At 43.0% G+C, this 20717-nt stretch overlaps 1 protein-coding gene across 1 annotated transcript in view; it reads left to right on the top strand.

The window, feature by feature from the left end:
* Window positions 1–2798: 2798 nt before the first annotated feature.
* ARHGEF38 (Rho guanine nucleotide exchange factor 38) overlaps window positions 2799–20717 on the top strand; it is a 50236-nt gene continuing 32317 nt past the window's right edge. The window contains exons 1-5 of the mRNA XM_068278865.1: window positions 2799–2850; window positions 4586–4773; window positions 6687–6810; window positions 13577–13724; window positions 19962–19979. Coding sequence (XP_068134966.1) covers window positions 2799–2850; window positions 4586–4773; window positions 6687–6810; window positions 13577–13724; window positions 19962–19979 — 530 coding nt within the window. The remainder of the gene's footprint in view (window positions 2851–4585; window positions 4774–6686; window positions 6811–13576; window positions 13725–19961; window positions 19980–20717) is intronic.

The raw sequence follows: 20717 nt of genomic DNA, 5'->3' as shown, positions 1-20717 counted from the left end.
ATAAGGAAGGAAGAAGGGGAGGAAGATGAAAATGGAAGTGCCCGGAAGAAAAGGAAGAAAAGGTTTTTCTTTAAAAAAAAATGTATTAATTCAATTAAAAATATTTAGTAGTGTATTGTCTAAGGTTTAGGTTTTTTTTTGTTTTTGTATTAAACTTTTTGTTATAACAAGGTATGGAGTGAAAAGGACTCTTTGGCCCATATGCAATTAACTTTTTATCCTGAGTTTTCTCCTAGCTGATATTTTTAAACTTGTAAATAAAATGCATTCTAAGCCATAAAAAAGCAAGAAAGTACTTAAAATAATTTTGATAGTCCCTTTTCACTTACTTTTTGGTACTTTTTTTTAGTTGAAAAGTGCTGGAAAGTTATTTTAACCTCCTGAGCTGAGCTCGGGGTATGTCGCCCAGGAGGAGTTCTCAGGCCCTGGTGGGCCGATTTGCATAATTTTTTTTTGTTACACGCAGCTAGCACTTTGCTAGCTGCGTGTAACTTCCGCTCGCCGCCGATCCGCCGCTTCCCGCCGTGCCGCACAGCCCCCCCTCCCCGACCGCTTGCGCAGCCTGGCCAATCAGTGCCAGGCAGCGCTGAGGGGTGGATCGGAACTCCCTCTGACGTCACGACGTCCATGACGTCGGTGACGTCATCCCGCCCCGTCGCCATGGCAACCGGGGAAGCCCAGCAGGAAATCCCGTTCTGAACGGGATTTCCTGCTTACTCTGATCACCGAAGGCGATCGGAGTGGGTGGAGGGATGCCGCTGCGCTGCGGCTATCATGTAGCGAGCCCTGGGCTTGCTACATGATTTAAAAAATAAAAAATTTAAAAAAAATAGTGCTGCGCCACCTCCTGGGCGATATAATTGTATCGCCCAGAGGGTTAAATTGAAAATGAAAAATTATCTTCTAGGAGAAAACTCAGGTGAAAAAGTGAATTGCATATGGCCCTTTGTATCTATTTAACTGGGAAGAGGAGGACATCTGGAGGTACTTTATTACTAAAGAGGACTACTAGATTCCACCAATTCTACCATAACCTCTCTCCCAGACTCTTGCAATATATGTGGGTGTACTAACAGCTACCCCTCTGAGTAGAGATGGCCCGAACTGTTTGCAGGCAAATCTCTATGGGGCAGTACTACTTCCAGGTCGCTATGACCCGGAGTAGTACGGCTGCGCTGGCCCGGCGGTGCTCGTCTTTGATCGCGCTCCCGTTGCCGGGCACTCTCTGCACATGAGCATGATGTCACTCATGACATCACGCACATGCGCAGAAAGTGGCAAGCAACAGGAGCGAGATCTAGGATGCGCACCGCCGGGCCAGCGCAGCCGTACTACTCCGGGTCATAGTAGTACAAGTGAGGAGTTCGTCACATCTCTACCTCTGAGTATAAGATGGGAATTAATCTCATCAGTTGTTCATTAGGATTAGGGTAAATTGGTGATACCTGCTGAATGATCTGTATCTGTCTAAAGGTGCGTACACACATGCGACTATAGTCGTTTGAAACGATCGTTCCCCGATCATTTCAAACGACGATCATTTGAAAAAAAGCAGCCAACGACCATGAAGTCTAACGACGGACGAGCTAGATCGTTCAAAACGAATGATCTACCTTGGCGGATTTTTCCCAACGACGATCGTTTGCAAAAGTAGTACATCGTTGGAAACGATCATTCGTACTAGGCTTGACATGCGCATTTCACTATTTCTCCATGGGACTTTTCATTTTTATGCGCAAGCGCAATCGTTGCTTTATTTGTTGTAACGTTCGTTTTAATAATCAGATCGTTACACACCTTTTACAACTAACTTTACTTAGGTCGTTTTTTCTTCAATTAAAAGTTAGTTCGTCGTTCATAACAAACGATCGTTGTCGCATGTGTGTACGTAGCATTACTGTACATAGGGACTGGAGGGGACACACAGAGAAATATGAAGCTGCAAGAATTGTTTAGGGAAGGAGGGATCACTTGGTAGTTTAAATAAAGAAAATACAACTTCTGAGTTTCAGCTGCCACTCACCCCTAGTGCTTATGTGATCATGGCAATACTGAGGCGAGGGATTGCATTGTGCTATCACATCATACTTTACCTAATGGAATAAAATTACACAGCTATCAAACTGTTATTTATACAAGAAGTATTGATTGTCTGACCTACAATAAACACTCATTAAAAACATTTACAGATGCTACCGAATGATGGAAAATGACGCAGTAAAAATCTAGCAGATTTCTACGGTTAGGAAGTAAGATGACTCAAAACGGGGAGATGTGCCTCAGATATATACGCTTTGCTGTATAGGAAAATATGATCTCATATCACCCAAGGACACATGTTTCAGCATTACAAGGTTTTCTATTTCCACTGTGAACACCTTCCAATAAAGAACTGTACTTTCCAGTTCCACCTCATGCAGCTCGCATATATTACTCTGCTGTCTCAGAAACCGCCTGTCGCTTCTCTGTATGAAGAAATTTACTACAGACAGGAGGATGTTTATTACTTATTTTATTCTTAAGCATCTTCAACAAATAGAAATCACAAATCAACAACATAACTTTTAACTTACAAAGCATTCTTAAAATAAGAGTTTCCAGGAACACATCGCATTTCACATCTTATTTTGATTTGAATGCTAAGCATTTCATGAAAGCCAGTGACATGTTGCTCTCTAAGTTTAAGGTGAATTTTTTTCTACTTAGAAAAATTCTTGCAGCCTAAATTCTCATACACACAGGACTGAGGTTGTACAGACAAATTACTAGCCTGCAGGATAGTAATGTGTTCTGTTGCTATGCGGACGGCCGATGGAGCGGTATGGGTGTGTGACGTCACGCAAGAGCCGGGTGAGTGGGGAAAACATCACTCTCAGCCAAAGCGAGCCCCCAAGTGGCCAAAGGTAGTCAGGGGCTTCTATAAACACGCTAGATTCTCAGCAGAGCCACAACGTCCAAGTTTTATCTAGCATGTGTACAAAGCTTGCACCTTTATTAACAGGTAGACTGTGTACAAAATTTGTATCTATAGGGACTAACCTGCAATGGCATCATCCATAGCTATGTGCAATCATCCATGATATCGTGGTTAAACTAAGCTAAGGTGTAGCAGGCAGGTACTGATTAGTCTGGTGGGAACTGATCACCATAAATGCATCTTTCTTCTGGCGCTGGTTGGTTTTGGTTAAATTACATACCGGTATACACACGAGATTAAACACTGCTGGGGCAGCCAATAAAGACAACGTCAGGCAAGAATTTAGCATTGCATTGTATCTACAGTGGCACCCTCAACAATGCCTAAAGTTCTGGCATGCCAGATCTTTTGCGACGATTGAATACCTCCCAAGCACATTGGTCTCCCTGCTCACCCCAACTTCAGGAAGCCAGTTTGCTATGCACTGCACATTGTCTTTCCATCAGTCTCCATAGCAACATACGTGTTGTTAGCCTGCAGGCTAGTAGTGAGACATAGTAATCCAAAAGAGTAGTCCGCACACAGTCTTTGCTGGAACAATGTGCACAATTTATTGTCCCATCGCATACACATGCAGATAAATCTGACCTGTAAGGCCGACGATCGTTTCGGGGCAACTAATGGGTCCCCTTTACCAAGGCATGGGGCAGAAAGACATGTACCAAAGACATGTTTTTCTCCTCTATGCCCTGATAAAGGGGACCCATTAGTGGCCCCGAAACGATCGTCGGCCTTACAGGTCAGATTTATCTGCATGTGTGGGGACAATAAATTGTGCACATTGTTCCAGTAAAGACTGTGTGCGGACTACTCTTTTGGATTACTGTGTCTCACTACTTTACTGTTACTATATTGAGCAGCCTTGCAGTTCAGCACCAACACCCATACACCATGGCGTGCAGTTCTATTGTTTGAGACATGGCTGTAGAAAACTTGCCCTGCCAGGCGATACGATAGGCCTTGTACATGTGACCAATGCTTTAGCTGCCCAAGGCCATTACTGATAACTGGGACACTTTTAGAAAACCACAGATTGTATTGGGCGACCTAAGTTGCAAGAGCGTACAAGCCTTTAGTTTGGATACAGATGGTTGGATATATAAAGCTATCAGGTAGACATGGACATTTTCCAATCCAGCTGTTTACAAATGCATTAGGCAACATCCTTATGTCTTTGCGACAGGGTCATTTAATCTTATGGACTGCTGTTCTTCAGTAATGAATGACTGGACTTTGTTCCCCCAGTGGTGTTTGCTGCTTGTTTCTTGCCCCGCTACACCATTCTTCCCATTCAAGCTTTGTATTACACAGCATTATGTTATATTACACTTCAGCCTAAACCATATACAATCTTTTTGGAGCATCATATGCACCATTATCTGTTCCAATGATGAGCACATAATGTCTGCACGAGTTATCCCTTCTCCTACCTCATGGTCACCCAAAGGATTGATTGGTAATAATAACAGCGATAAAAACTGATTAAGAACTAGGACACATTTTAATGTCATTTACGGTCATTGTTTAATTGCTGCCTGATCATTATGCTACCATGCTGCTAATATTCAATATATCTCTAAGACTTTCCCTCATTTCCACTTCACACAGAAAAGATGGCCCCGAACGTTGCATCCTCTGCTCCAGCCTCGCCCATTCAAGACACAGAGGAGCTCCAGAGAAGGAAAATGGAAAAGAGGGCAAAAATTTTATCAGAACTGATCCAGACAGAAAAAGATTACCTGAATGACCTGGAGCTCTGCATCAGAGAAGTGGTCCGACCGCTCAGGCAGCACCATGTGAGTCTTCTTACAGTCATCAATTCCACAACACCACTCATGGCGGTGATTCATGATACATTTATTATAAATGATCCCATTTTATCTGTTTTTCATCGTTTATATTAAATCTTTTAGTAACCCAAAAGTAAAAGAATAAAAAAAACCCACAAGGAATATAATATCAAAATTAGATTTATCCGGAAAAACGTTTTTGGGGGAAGTTTTTCATTTATTGTGACAGGTTCACTTTAAATGGATTTCATGCACTTTAAGCTGCGCTACCTATTATCACACTACAAGCAGTGAAATTCCTCCTTGGCTGACTTCCACATTATTGGCGGTGACATCATCCCTTTGCAGATCCGTCCTACATGGAAATCAGTGTGAAAGGCAACTGACATGGTTTCTCCTCACTGTAATGTGATCCACGGAGCTTAGTAAACACGTGTGGTGTGTGTGTGTTTGTCTGTTGCTTGAATCAGACTGTTGTACAGAGATCAACCTTAAACCAAAAATGAAACAAACAAAAAAAGCATAAATGAAAAGTATACCACCCCATCCTTTCCACTATGAAGACAAAAATAAAAAAGAGAAATTGCCACTAAACAAGAATAGCAGAGAGAACAATAGCAATTGTGCCTAGGTACAGTCTTCTCTCACTCATGAAAACTGCCAGTTTAGTCAACCGTCAGGACAGAGTGACAAGCAAGCACATGCAAATACAGTATGCCACTGTATCTCACTCATAGCACTTCTCTGTCTTTCAGACACAGCAAAATAACACATACTGCATTTAGATATCCACAATGCAATGCAAACATGGTTTGAGCATAGTGCTAATGCTACTGAACCACCTACACAAGCACTAGAGCTAGTCATAGACATGATGCTTTAGACTGTAAATGATAGCCCAGTAAGCATTTACAGACAGCCTACCTTCGGCAGACTAGCCCTTTGGCCTAGGCTCTAGGTAATACCGATAGTATAATATCCGTAATGTTACTGATATTTTACTATCGCCTTCCCTAATCTATCTCTCACACTAACTACCCCACCTTTGCTTAATCTAACACTAACCTACTTTCTACCTCTCCCTTACCTACACCTAACACTAAGGAGCTCCCCTGCCTACAGCTAACACTAACTAGTGCCCCCTTTCCCCTTTGCTCGGCTAAACAATAGCTGAGTGCTCACCACTAGCTATGTGCCCACTATAAACTCATCCTGGCACCAAAACTAGTATAGCCGAGCTCTTATTCCTGATCCAGCACTCACTGTAGTGAAATTCCAGCACCAAAACTAACTACCACTGGCCATTTCCAATTACTGAACCACCACAACTGAATTAGGGGTTAAAGCTGGTAGCTGGAGTTCGATTATAGTAACATCAAACTCCATCCCTATCTCGGAACCTCTGCAGGAGGTAAAAGCCACTAACTGGAGTTCTGTATACTACCGAACTCTGGCGCACTCTGGCACCCAAATGCGTTGTGGCGTTTGATGGCTCCAAAATTACCAGGTGCATCAGACGCCCATTTTTCCTGCTTCAATTAGATCACTCAATGCAGCTATGGATACCTTCATTATGGCTAATTTAATTGGGAAAAAAAACTGTGTTGTGTGGGTACAAAAATACCATTACAGACAGATAGAAAAAAACAATATAACAATCATTTGCCGGAGTAATGGCTATCCCAACCAGTCATGAATGCCCAGTAGTGATTCACTGCTCGGTCTCTGTCACTGTGACAGAGACCCAGCAGACCCCGGGTAGGTATGTAGCTTTAGTAAGTCAACCCCTGTAGACTGACATAACATTTGACATTTATCCATTGCAATGTATAGAGCTTAATTAAATAGACTCCTTCAAGTGAAGTTTATCTTTAACACATCATGGAATTTTTAATCCGTTATTTCTTGTGTTTATTCAGTCAGAACGATTTGATGTAGATGCCCTCTTCATCAACATAGAGTCTGTCTGCCAGATCTCTGCCAAACTGGTGTCTCTGTTGGAGGAAGCTACAGCAGATGTGGACCCAGAGCAGCAAGCAATAGGTAAGTAAACAGTTTCCTTGGCTGTGTATTGTATTACCCGCTGCATGGCTGTTAGTTCTCGTTTTTCACCACATAATAGGACTTTGCTTAATGGAAACCATTAGCACGCAGCAAAGCCATTTAGCATGTAGTGGTAAATGGTTCATTACTTGACTTCCTAGTGTAAAGAAAAAATGTAAAATCATATTCATCTGCTTTAATGCTAGTTCATCTCAGTTATGTTTTTACATACAAAATTCTTGCTTTGTGTGGTGTTCCAGCGCCTGTGTAATCAGTGAGAAATAATCAGGAATATCAGGTACTACAGAGTTACAAGTTGTGGTGCATCTCATACAGGAAGGAGGGGTGTAAATGCTTTCAAATGAAATTCCGCTATTGTTAAAAAAAAAAAAGTTATTTGCCAGTGTTACAGAAGGCATTATGGGTTTGTTTCATAAAACCCAGATAAAATTGTCATGCGCTAAAAGCAGGAAGCAATTTCACTGGTACTTACACTTCCAATGTTATGCATGTGCACAACTACAGGTGCAATTTGCGTTATGTATACAGTGTGCACACTGATCTTATACCACACATTACACTACTTGTGTAGTGTGCTGTATAAAGCCAGCATGGGGCTGTGTACACATTGCGAGTTGTGCTAATTGTGCAATGCCTGTTATGTTGGTGGCTTTTGTACCGGTAAAATTGCTCTGTGATGGGTTCCATGAATCACCTCCTTTTTGAGATGTGGAGGTAGCACACTGATACCCCCAATAACAATCGTGGCCAGCACATCTCTCCACATTTGTAATGAAAGGGTGCCTGGATATCATGGTGCCTAGGAAAGCTGATAGTAGAATATCGGTAAATTTACCAATATTCTACTATTATAATGTAAAGAAGGATAGTAAAATATCGGAATTAAATGCCGTTATTTTACTATAACCAAACCTAACCCTACTCTCACACAGAACAACTCCCCCCTGACATCTAACCCTAACCATCCCCCCCTGTACAAACACCATTCTTGATGCCTAACCGTAACCATCTGTCCCCCCCAACACAAACACCCTACCTGACGCCTACCCCTAACCACCCCCACCACACAAACACCCTACCTGAAGCCTACCCCTAACCACCCCCCACCACACAAACACCCTACCTGAAGCCTAACCACCACCATCCCCCACTGCCAATCGCTGCCCCTACTACAAAATTAAAACAAAAAGCATATTTTTTCTGGTGCTGCCGTATGTGCCCATTGAAATTGCGGCATTTAGTGATAATTTGGGTGCCCAAATTCACCTCAATATCGCTATTTCAATGGGGGCCTATGGCAGCTCCCAAATTTCCTGCTTTCCATCTCTCCTTCTCACCTAAAATAACAAGTGTTGTCAATAAATCTATCCTACTCTTTCCAAAAACAATTTTGGTCTACATGTTACTCCTACTCCCCCAATCACTTCTGTGGCCAGCATATCTCTTCTGCTCATCCCAATAACAAATGTGATCAACCAATCTCTCCTGCTCCCCTCAATAACAAGTGTGGTCAGCACATCTCTCCTGATCCCCTCAATAACAAGTGTGGTCAGCACATTTCTCTTGCTCATCCCACAATAACAAGCGCTATCAGCATATCACTCCCACCCTCCTATAACCCTGCCCAATGTCCAACCCCCCTCCCCCCCAATTACATCATTGACCTCATCTAAACTGGAATGAGTTCTTAAGTGGACATATGCTAAAATGAAACATACTCTAGTAGCAAAACACTACTACAGTGCTGATAAACATTCGCACTACTGTGGATTTGAATGATATCACTAAATGAAAATACTTCCAGCTTCAACCATGAAATACTGAATTTTCTTTCATTTATCCTTATGGCAAGATGTTCCTCTGATAAAATGTTGACCAGATCAATTGTTTTACGTGCAGGGGAAAAGGCACACATTGATTTCTGTATGTCATATGTACCATGGACAACTGAATACTGGTCACATTACTCTGGTAACCTTTAATAATTGGCCTAGGTTACATATTCTAAGAATGTTCATCCTTGCTGGGTTAATGAAATGTGTCAAGATTTTTACAACTCTGAATTTTAGTTTTATTTCCACATATAAGCTGAACTGTTGAGAATCAAAAGGCCACAGTCTGTTGATTTGACCTTCAACATTATGACCCATTAAGCAAGTGACACACAGGCAGATGCAAAGGTAATTCCTCCCTAGCAACATGTTTACAGCTAAGAATAGCCATAATAACATAATATGAACTGCAATGGCATAATTAGTATTACTAGTAATAAAGCTGCTTATCTGTCTGTTGTTTACCAGAACACTATTCAAACTTAGCAATGAAGCAACTATGTCATTGCTTCTGTGCACACAAGATCTTTAGAATTAGAGTATTGAGTTTATTAAATAATTCTTGTTGCTAAGTGTGCCTCAGAGGTCCTCACAATCTAATGTCCCTATTAGAGTTTAATGTCCCTACCATAGTCACAATTGTGGCTCGATCATTAGGGCAAAGCTGTGGTGAACAAGCACTATACACACCTAAGTCTCTTGGCTATACCGATGCGGTTTGTATTGTTCAATGGAGATCCCATCCTGGAGGGATGATGGAGATGGGGGATGATGGGGTGCAGGGCAGTTTCTACGCTACATTTCTGCGAGTGTGTAAAAATTGCACCCATCCCCCTGTGGGTTCGAAAATGTTATTTGCGATGCAGTATTTAGCCCCCCAGTAGGTAGCCATGCATAGGTGCCCCCAGTATAGGTAGCCAGGCATAGGTGCCCCAGTATAGGTAGCCAGATATATGTGCTCTCAGTGTAGGTAGCCAGGCATAGGTGCCCCAGTATAGGTAGCCAGGCATAGGTGCCCAAGAACAGGTAGCCAGGTATAGGTGCCAACAGTGTAGGTAGCCAGGCATATGTGCCCACACTATAGGTAGCCAGGTATAGGTGCCAGTATAAGTAGCTAGGCATAAGTGCCCCCAGTATAGGTAGCCAAGCATAGGTGTTACCAGTATAGTTAGCCAGGCATAGGTGCTCTAGCATAGGTAGCCAGTTGTGGGTGCCCCAGTATAGGTAGCCAGGTATAGGTGCCCCAGCATAGGTAGCTAATTTTGGCTGCCCCAGCATAGGTATACAGTTATGGATGCAGTAGCATAGGTAGCCAGTTATGGCTGCACCAGCATAGGTATCCAGTTATGGGTGCACTAGCATAGGTAGCAGTTATGGGTGCCCCAGCATAGGTAGCCAGTTATGGGTCCAATAGCATAGGTAGCCAGTTAGGGGTGCGCCCCCGAGCTTTGGCAGGCTGGGGGATTACAATGAAGGAGGGGGGAGCAGCGGGCACACAGGGATTCAGCCGTTGGAAGTGGGGGTCGACTTCTCCCTCCCTCTCCTCGACCCCCTCCATGCTCCCCCCCCCCTACCCAATTGAAAGATATGTGGCAGAGCTGTAGGGTGCCTTATAGTGCAAACTCACATTCATGCGAGGGTCACTGCCGCCAGGCTGCTCTGCCTCTAGCACTTCACTACTTCCTGTTCTCTACTTTCTATAACAGGAAGTAGTAACGCAGTGGAGACAGAGCAGCTTTGCTTAGTGCCCAACTGGGTAGCACCATCACAGCACTAGAATATTAACTGAATGGAGGTTTTAGATTCTTCCCATAGGTTGTCTCTGGGCACTCTAGTTTCCTCACACCTCAAAAGCATAAGAGTAGTAGTTTAACTGTCCTGGAAGCTGCAAATTTTGGGGCCCCAAAGAGTCTTCATAACCTAAGCTTGATTGAACTACTATGCATTGTTTGCCCCTTGTACTGTGTTTCAAGGTCTGATGCAAATTGGTACAACAGGCTACCACAGAGTGACGAGGGGGGGGGGGGGGGGCATGCTAAGGGTGAGCATTTTATGCACTGTGCCTTATATACAGTAGAGTGACCCTTCAGTGAGTGTTATATGCAGGCTGCCATATTTCTTTTTAGAGAGGTCAGTTGCCTGGATGTCTGCTGATCTTTCTGGCTTCAATAATGTCTGAATCACACACCTAAACAGGCATGCAGCTGGTGTGGTATGTCTGCTTAAAGGGCACCCGAGGTGAAAATAAACTAATTAAATAAACAAGTGTATCTATCACCCTTCTCCTAAAAATGACTGTTTAAGATATTCCACAGTTTTATTTTATATTTAAATCTACTTTTTATGTTTTTTAGGGCTCGTTCCCACTATCGCGAATCTGCATGCGTCCAACGCATGCAGATCCGCACATGTAATGCAAGTGGATGGGCCTGTTTCCACTGTAGCGTTGTTGAGGTGCGTTTTTTTCAGCGGTAAAAAAACGCACAAAAGAGCCAACGATTTCGCCTGCGTCGGGAATCCGTGCGAATCGCCGCTAATGTATTTAATAGTAAAAACGCATGCGTTTGTTACATGCGTTTTTACCCGCGATTTCGCGTGCGATTTCGCACCTTTTTCAATTTTATTTAGCCCTGGCAGTGTCATGGTTAATTTCGCATGCGAAATCGCGGGTAAAAACGCATGCGGAAATGCATCCGCATGCGTTTTTACAAGCGTCGGAATGCGGCCGAAATCGCGTCGCAACAGTGGGAACGAGCCCTTACTGTTTGATTGTTTCTGCTCAATGACACATTAATTGAAGTATGCCAGAGCTAAAATCTATCTATCTATCTCTATCTATCTATCTATCTATCTATCTATCTATCTATCTATCTATCGCTTTCCTGCTCTCAGGAGCCATTTTCTGCTAGGGAGGTGTTTTATAGTTGTAATTTCTTATCAGTGAGGGTCACACTGTAGTCTCACCTAGTCCAGACTCAGACAGGAGCTGCCACTTACATGCCTGATGTTTAACTCCTTCAGGCAGAGAATGAAAAAAAGGATCACAGCATAGTTATTTGTGTGCTAGGCACTGTACATACCCATGTCTATCTCATCATGTCACATGTCACCGCGGGTATCCTTTAAGGTGTGTGTGGGAAAGGGGGGGGGGAGGATATCACATTTACTTACCTGTGGCTCCTTCCAGTCCCCAGCAGTCTATCAGGTTCACTCCAGGCTGTTGCTGGCTCCTCTAAAAGATCTGTGTGTTACCCTTTGTTGGAGGCTACAACGCATTTGTGAGCCCGTCTGTGTGCCTCCATGGCTGGGAGCATTCTGTACTTGTGTAGTTCACAAAGACTTAAACTGTGCATGCGCAGAACGCACCCAACAACAGGAGCGTGAGCAAGGAAGTGCACGGATGGGCCCACACATGCGCAGTAGTTAGATCCTTCAGAGGGGACAGCAGCACCGTGAAGGGAACTGGAACTACAGCGAGGAACCTGATACACTGCAGGGGACTGGAAGTAGCCCCAGGTAAGTAAGTCTGATGGAAATCATGGAGGCCGAGGATCAGAAGGTCAGCCATGCCATTGGATTTGCCATTGTTTAAAAGAAAATTAATATGGCAGCCTCCATACTCCTCTCACTACAGCGTCCCAATTTATTGAAGGCTAGCATTGGCAGGTGCATTTCCATTCCTGAGCTGCTTTCAGCTCTTTGTAACACAGTAATACAGAACAGGTGTCTCTGCAGGCTCAGTGATCCTGGTGGATCCGGAAAGTTCAGCATAAATTCTGAATGAGGCGCACAATACAGGATTGCTCGTGTTCAACCGGTGCTTTCCTCATTAGGATTGCAGAAAGAAAAAGGAAGCAAGAAAGTGGAAGTAGTGATGGAAATAAATATGTCACTGTTAGGTAATTAGCCAGCCATCACAAGGGCTAAATTGAGATCTATCCAATAGGTAAACTAAGGAGTAGCGGTTTTGCTTTGATATACACACAAAGCGGGTGACTTACTTCAGCAGATGGGCAATGTAGAACAGTGAAGTGGAGCTCATTTTAATCATCCAATCATGTGCAGATTGCTGGCAAAGTGGTCAGTCACTCTCATATTGTACGAGAGGCTCCAGGCACGTACCATATATAAACATCATATTCATGGGCAGCAATACATATTCTCTTAGTACTCATCTATGAAGCCAACCTACCCCTTCACCAGCAAAAGAATACAGTTAGGGACATAGCAGTAAGCACAGCAGTGAATGTTGTATTGCTGTTAACTGCAAAAGTTGTTGTTGTTGTTTTTTCTACTTTCTCAGACACTACAGGCTTTTCTTCTCCCTTTTTTCAGTCACTTTTACCTTATGTCTTTCACAAAGTAAAACTGCACAGTCTACAGTCACACTGCTCTAGCTGAGGTGAACCCTGACAAAGGAACTAGCAATGGTGTTGTCGCCAATGATCAGCAAAGTTTAAAACACGGGCTGAAGCGCCCGAGTGAGTATGGGGCCTCACAAAGATCTCCTCACAAAACATAATTAGCATGCTACAAGATTACCATAGTTGGCAACACAGGTTCACAAATCGCCCTGCCCTACCTTTAACATAAATTGAGCCACTGACCACTTTTCTCCTGTGGCAATTCTGCTCCATTTGCCTCAATGCCCATTTTTTTGATTATCACAGAACCATTGTTCTTGATTGTAGGGTCATTTACAATTCACTGAACAACCAGTGCAAATCATCTGTAGCAAGCGATTTGTGACTGATCAGTTTCAGTTTCTGGTCATTAGTTTACCTCATACAACTCTTTGCCTGTATGCGGTTTAATGGCGTAATCATGTGTGCACTTTTTTAATGTGGTAGACAAGAGCTAAGATTTATAAACATTGACCATCCCTGTAATTGTCTTCATGTTTCTCTTTACAGGTGAATTGTTTCTTGAGATTAAATGCCCTTTAGAAGATGTCTACAAAATATATTGTTTCCACCATGATGAAGCACACATTTTGCTGGAGTCCTATGAGAAAGACCCAGAGCTTAAGGAATACATGAGGCAGTGCACAAAGTCATTAAAGTAAAGCCATTTATATTTCATTTTAAACGCTCTCCCTCATTGTAGCCTTTCATGTTGGTTGACTGAAAAAGACCTAGCCAATCAGAGTGATCGATAATATATACAAACTACACTATTGGGCTCTCGGTGTCCCCATCTTTTCAGTCTAAGTTATGTCACAGTGTTGTAAAACATTGAAATAATCCTCTGCCTGGTACTATCTTTTTGCATGCTGCCATTGCAATCAATATTATTGATCTGTGACAACTTGGAAGCCTTACTAACTTAAAGGACAACTGAAGTGAACTGAATGTATTTCCTTTTAAACAATACCAGTTACCTGGCAGTCCTGTTTTTCTATTTGGCTACAGTAGTGTCCGAATAGCACCAGAAACAAGCATGCAGCTAATCTTGTCAGATCTGACAATAATGTCAGGAACACCTGATCTGCTGCATGCATGTTCAGGGTCTGTGGCTAAGAGTATTAGAGGCAGAGGGTCAGCAGGATAGCCAGGCAACTGGTATTGCTTAAGGCTGCTTACACACCAAGACGTTACAGGCGCACGTTAGTGCGCCTGTAACGCTCCCCCAACGCACAGCAATGTAACACAAGTGGGCTGTTCACACAGCCCACGTTGCGTTACATGTAACGCTGCACGTTCTGTGCAAAGTGCAGCATGCTACGGCGTTGGAGCGGCTATAGCCGCGTTAGACTGTTTGCACATGCACAGTGGGGGGCGGAGAGGAGGCGGGGAGAGCCAGCTACAGTAGCCGCGCACATGGCTACTTAATATTCACTGCACTGGCGGGCGCTGATTGGCCGGCGGGACCACGTGATGCGGAGTGTCTCGCTCCGCATCACGTGGTCCCGCTGGCCAATCAGCGCCACTCTGGGAGACATTATAGGACTCGAGCCGCCTAACGCGGCTCACTCTACCGTCGGCTCTTGCAGCACCATACGTTGTGTTTCAGGTGCACGTAATGCGACCTTAACATGCCACCTAATGCAACGTCTTGGTGTGCAAGAAGCCTAAAAGGAAATAAATATGACAGCCTCAATATCCCTCTCGTTACAGTTGTCCTTTAACATCTTGGTGCTACTTTGCATCTGTAAATTGCAAATAATTACACAAAATGTCTGTGTTGAGACTGAATTTAGCATGTGTTAATTTAGTTATTGACAAGCTTGATGAAAACTTGTTGTGATTTTTAGGCTTCTGCATGCTTATAAACTTCTTTTTTTCTCTCTCTGACATTTGCTTTTTCATGTAAACAGCAAAGCTTTAACTCAGTTTAGGGAAGGTTTTAACCCAACTGTGTATCCAGAAATCATTGGGAATGAATGAAAATTTAGACAGGTTTTACTGAGACTTAATGACAAAGTTGGTCTGGTACTGTTTAATTTGATACTGTTTGGTCTTGTACTGTTTGGCCCTGGCTCAGTGCTGTTTGGTCCGGTGCCGTTTGGTCCAGTGCTGTTTGGTCAGGTGCTGTTTGGTCAGGTGCTCATTGGTCCAGTGCTGTTTGGTCAGGTGCTGTTTGGTCCGGTGCCGTTTGGTCCAGGGCTGTTTGGTCAGGTGCTGTTTGGTCAGGTGCTCTTTGGTCCAGTGCTGTTTGGTCTGGTGCTGTTTGGTCCAGTACTATTGGGTATGGTGCTGTTTGACCAGCGCTGTTTGGTGTGGTACTGTTTAGTCTGGTGCTAATTGGTCTGGTGCTGTTTAGTTTGGTGCTGTTTGGCCCAGCGCTGTTTGGTCTGGTGCTGTTTAGTCTGGTGCAGTTTAGCCCAGTACTGTTTGGTCTGTTGCTGTTTATTCTGGTGCTGTTTGGCCTGGTGCTGCTTGGTTTGGTGCTGTTTAGTCTAGTACTGTTTGGTCTGGTGATGTTTGGCCCAGTGCTGTTAGGTCTGGTGCTGTTTGGCCCAGTGCTGTTTGGTCTGGTGCTGCTTGGCCCAGTGCTGTTTGGTCTGGTGCTGCTTGGCCCAGTGCTGTTTGGTCTGGTGCTGCTTGGCCCAGTGCTGTTTGGTCTGGTGCTGTTTGGTCTTGTGTTGTTTGGCCCAGTGCTGATTGATCTGGTTCTGTTTGGTCTGGTGCTGTTTGGCCCAGTGCTGTTTGGCCCAGTACCCTTTGGTCTGGTGTTGTTTGGTTCAGTGTTGTTTGGTTGGATTTTTTTCCCCCTTTTAAGCTGGAAAATATGTAGACTTATGTATCAGTGGACCCAAGGAACAAGTATAGTAGTTTATGTGACGGGGCATGTTTTGTGGACATGACGTGTATTGACGGGTGGGGTTTAAACCACATGGGTTTTGTGCCTTTGAGCTCTTGAAATGTAAATACGGCCCTGAATAAACACATATGTCAATACTTTTAATGATGCCCATTTCATTTAAGATCTGAAAACAATAGATTAATGTCTGTGAAGGGATTACATTATAAAGTCTGCTTCTAAGCTCATACAGTGTTTATATTTCTACAGGGACAATGCACAGACACCTTGGGGTGTTTTGATGTTCATGCATGCTGTATTTGTGTGTGGAACACATTGATCAGCAGCCGGTGCAGGTCCTTCCCAAAGCAAACAATCTGCTAATTCCAACCACATCACAAAAATGGCTCAGGCATCTAGCGTCCGTTTAAAATGCCTTTCTCTTTTGAGAGCAGAAATAGTGCCTCAGTCTGACACCACAGCCCGGATGGTATTGAAATCAAAGAATGTGAAAAAGCTAATGATATTGAATTGTAGGCTTTGAGTAAGATGTTAAATGGAAGCTAAAAATTATTATTTGTTGATAGAAAGCAGGCTTTTTGTGTGACAATGAATGAGATGAAGAATAAAGCATTTACACGGATAAGCCGCAAAATGAGCTTCCTATTGAGAGTTCACAAAACAATATTTCATTATTGTCATTTAATGGGACACAAACTAAAAAGAAGATATATTTTTACGAAGTTTTTTCATACAGCTGTACATTCACCTCAGTGCTTGTGATGTGCAGGTGTATGCCACACAATGATGTGCAGGTGTGAGGTGTAGTTGTGAGGGCAAGACCATATAACATATTTGAACTTAGCAGTGGTATAGCTAGAAATCAGTGGCAACACCACCAGCAAAACCTAAGTACCATACGAAGAATACACAGTGTATGTACTATTTTTTCACAATAACCAATTCAGGCATCTTAGATTATATTTAGGCAGTATATGAATACCTCAACAACAAAATAAGCCAGTATGTACCCCTTCAAAACAACATACCGGTAATTAGGCAAACTGACCCTTTTAAAAATATAAATAGGTAGGAGTAGATCCCCAGACAACACAATCATGCAATATTCCTGCAAAACAACATAATCAGGCTACATGTAGCCCCTCCAAACAGCATAATTAAGAAGCATATCACTTCAAATCTGTAAATCAGTAGTGGTTACCCAAACCATAATCTGCCTGTGTATCCCCAAAACATAATTACTGTATATACTCGCGTATAAGCCTAATTGAAAAGTTACCCTCTCGGCTTATATGAGAGTCAGTGGAGCAGAAGGGATGGTGGAGCAGGTTTTGTTACTGGCAGAGGAGTTTAAGGATTGTGCACTAGTGATCCTGCTCTTACCATCTGGCTCCCTGCTGTGTCTGTGCCCCCATCCCCTGCAACATGGTGTGCAGAGTGCACTGCTCAAGACTACCTATGTCCCCTGGCTTGTGGAGTGGAGTGTGCAAGTGGTGCAATGATCGGGGATCCTTCCTGTGTGGAAATCGATGTCTCTCATATCTATGGTGTTTTAAGACACAGCTGTACTATCCTTGGGGCACACCTGGCTTTGGGGAGAGGGGCTGACTGCACAGGGGGCGCATCAGGGGGAGGGGGCTTATATGTGATTCATTCATTTTTCCTTGGTTTCTGAGGGAAAAGTGGGTATCTTGGCTTATACGTGGGTCGGCTTATATGTGAGTATATACGGTAGGGAGTGTGTTTCAAACATTAGGCAGTGGGACACCCCCAAACATAATCATGCAGTGTGATCCCCCTCCCCCAAAAAAGCAGAGTGCTCCAGAAATATTATATGGCATTGCATTGTGCTCCTCCCTCCAATAACACAATTAGGCTCTGTATTTGTCTGTGTCTTTATTCCCCCCCCCCCCCCACCCAAAAAAAAAAACACGATAAGGCACTGTGCCTGTAATACATAACTAGGCAGAAGTAAGTACAATGGTGTGCCCTTCTCCCCATGATGTCAGAATTCAGTGGCCTGGTGTTCAGTGGCCTAATGTCATATAGACATAAGATGGTAATTGAGTATAAAATGCACACTCTGGCTATTATCCTTCTAGTTAGCAAATAAGCACAGTACAGACTTGCCTGATCAGCTGGCTTGACTAAGCATGCATGTGTTGGTGTCCTGTGGAGAGCAGAAAGAGTAGAGGAACAGCAGACCAGTATTGCGGTCTCAGGGGAGTACAACAGTAAGGTAGATAAAACCTGATCTGTAACATTTTCCCCAAGGAGAGTGGAGGATACCAGGCACAGGTACAGATATTACAATGTTTAAAGAGACTCTGAAGTCTCCTAAAAATGAGGTTTTTACTTTAAAAACCTCTTTAGCATAATTGCCCCTCCTAAAAAGATGGCTGCCCTTGTGATTTCACAAGGGCAGCCATCTTTTTGGTTGAAAGAAGGTGACAGGGAGCATGAGACACAGTTGCAATGTGCTGATCACCCCTCCCAGTTTCTTGGCAACGTAAATAACAACATTGGAAATCCCATCATGCTTTGCAAAGCATCAGGGGAAAAAAGCCCGAGCAGTTTTCTTTGATGGGGCGGAGCTTAGCTAAACATGCAGCTAAAAATGAGACTTCTATAAGAAAAACAAAGTTCTGATGCTGTGAAACTGTTAAAGAAACACCAAGCCTTTTCAGTTCTGCTGAGTAGATTTTTAGTCTGGAGGTTCACTTTAAGGTGTGTTAGTGTATGGCCCACATTGCATCAGGTTAATGAATGCTAGTGTATGGCCCACGTTGCATCAGGTTAATGTGTGTTAGTGGACAGCCCCTGTGGCATCAAGTTAATGTGTGTTAGTGTATGGCTCATGTGGCATCAAGTTAATGTGTGTCAGTGTATGGCCCACATTACATCAAGTTAATGTGTTTGCATATGATTGGTAATGTGTTTCATGCAACTGACATATTAACCACTTCAGCCTACAGTGTTGAAAATCATATGCATCCGAGCAAAGTTCACCTCCCATTCATTCGCCAATAACTTTATCGCTACTTATCACAATTAATTGATCTATATCTTGTTTTTTCCGCCACTAATTAAGAAAGATTGGGTGGTACATTTTGCTAAGAATTGTTTTTTTCTAAATCCATTTTAACAGGAAGATTAAGAAAGTAATGGAAAAAATCATTATTTCCTCAGTTTTTGGCCATTATAGTTTAAAATTAATACATGCTACCGTAATTAAAACTGATGTATTTTATTTGCCAATTTGTCCCAGTTATTACACCATTTAAATTATGTCCCTATCACAATTTATGGCGCCGATATTTTATTTAGAAATAAAAGTGCATTTTTTCAATTTGTGTCCATCACTATTTACAAGCTTATAATTTTAAAAAATATAATAAGATACTCTCTTGACTTGTATATTTAAAAAGTTCAGACCCTTAGGTAACTATTTATGTTGTTTTTTTAATTGGAACTTTATTTATTTATTTTTATTAAAAAATGTATTTGGGTAATTTTTGGTGTGGGAGGGAAACAGATCATTTTAAATGTAAAATAATGTAATGTAATGTAAAAAATGTATGTGGGTGTAGTTTACTATTTGGCCACAAGATGGCCACAGTCAAAAAAGTTCTGGAGCGTACGATCACGCTACCAGGAACTATAAGGAGGCTGTAATTATTATTATTTTTTTTTTTTTGCAGAAATACCACGCTCTCTGATTAGAAAGCGTCGGTTTTTCTGCGGGGGACTTAGATCAGTGAATGAGAATTATATTCCCATTCACTGATTGGGGGAGGGGGGTAATGGCAGGCAGCGAGAGCGCGCACGATCACGCGCCTCAGGCAGCAGCAGCTGCACAATCTATCTGGACGGATATATCCGTCCAGATAGACTTAAGTGGTTAATATGGATCAATAATCCACAAAATTGTTACTTTCATTTTATTGATAGAATAATAAAGCTATGTTGGCATGATTGGCTTTTAGTGTATTATCTCTTTGTTCTTACGTTTTTGTTTTTTTTAATTCTTTATAGGAAAATATATGAAGAGCAGTAAGTATTATTTTGTAAATCTTTCTTATTATAAGGCAAACTGAGTATGAGGTGCGTGTGTGTGTGTGTGTGTGTGTGTGTGTGTGTGTGTCAGTGTTGCCAACTCATCTCTTTAATTACTGACACATATGAATTATACTGGTTTTGTGGCTAGGTAGATGCAGTTAAGGCACTGATTATGTGCAAATAGCCCCAGAACCTGTATAAATTAGATATGTCAGTAATTAAAGGGATGAGTTGGCAACACGTGTGTGTGTGTGTGTGTGTGTGTGTGTGTGTGTGTGTGTGTGTGTGTGTGTGTGTGTGTGTGTGTGTGTGTGGTGTGTGTGTGGTGTGTGTGTGTGTGTGTGTGTGTGTGTGTGTGTGTGTGTATGTGTGGTGTGTGTGTGTGTGTGTGTGTGTGTGTGTGTGGTGTGTGTGTGTGTGTGTGTGTGGTGTGTGTGGTGTGTGTGTGTGTGTGTGGTGTGTGTGTGTGTGAGTGGTGTGTGTGTGTGTGTGTGTGTGGTGTGTGTGTGTGTGTGTGTGGTGTGTGTGTGTGTGTGTGTGTGTGTGGTGTGTGTGTGTGGGGTGTGTGTGTGTGGTGTGTGTGTGTGTGTGTGTGGTGTGTGTGTGTGTGTGTGTGCGTGGTGTGTGTGTGTGGTGTGTGTGTGTGTGTGTGTGTGTGTGTGTGTGTGTGTGGTGTGTGTGTGTGGTGTGTGGTGTGTGGTGCGTGTGTGTGTGGTGTGTGTGTGTGTGTGT

This window comes from Hyperolius riggenbachi, chromosome 1 (assembly GCF_040937935.1).
Source record: "Hyperolius riggenbachi isolate aHypRig1 chromosome 1, aHypRig1.pri, whole genome shotgun sequence".
NCBI lineage: Eukaryota > Metazoa > Chordata > Amphibia > Anura > Hyperoliidae > Hyperolius > Hyperolius riggenbachi.
This window is presented reverse-complemented; position numbering and strand designations above follow the sequence as displayed.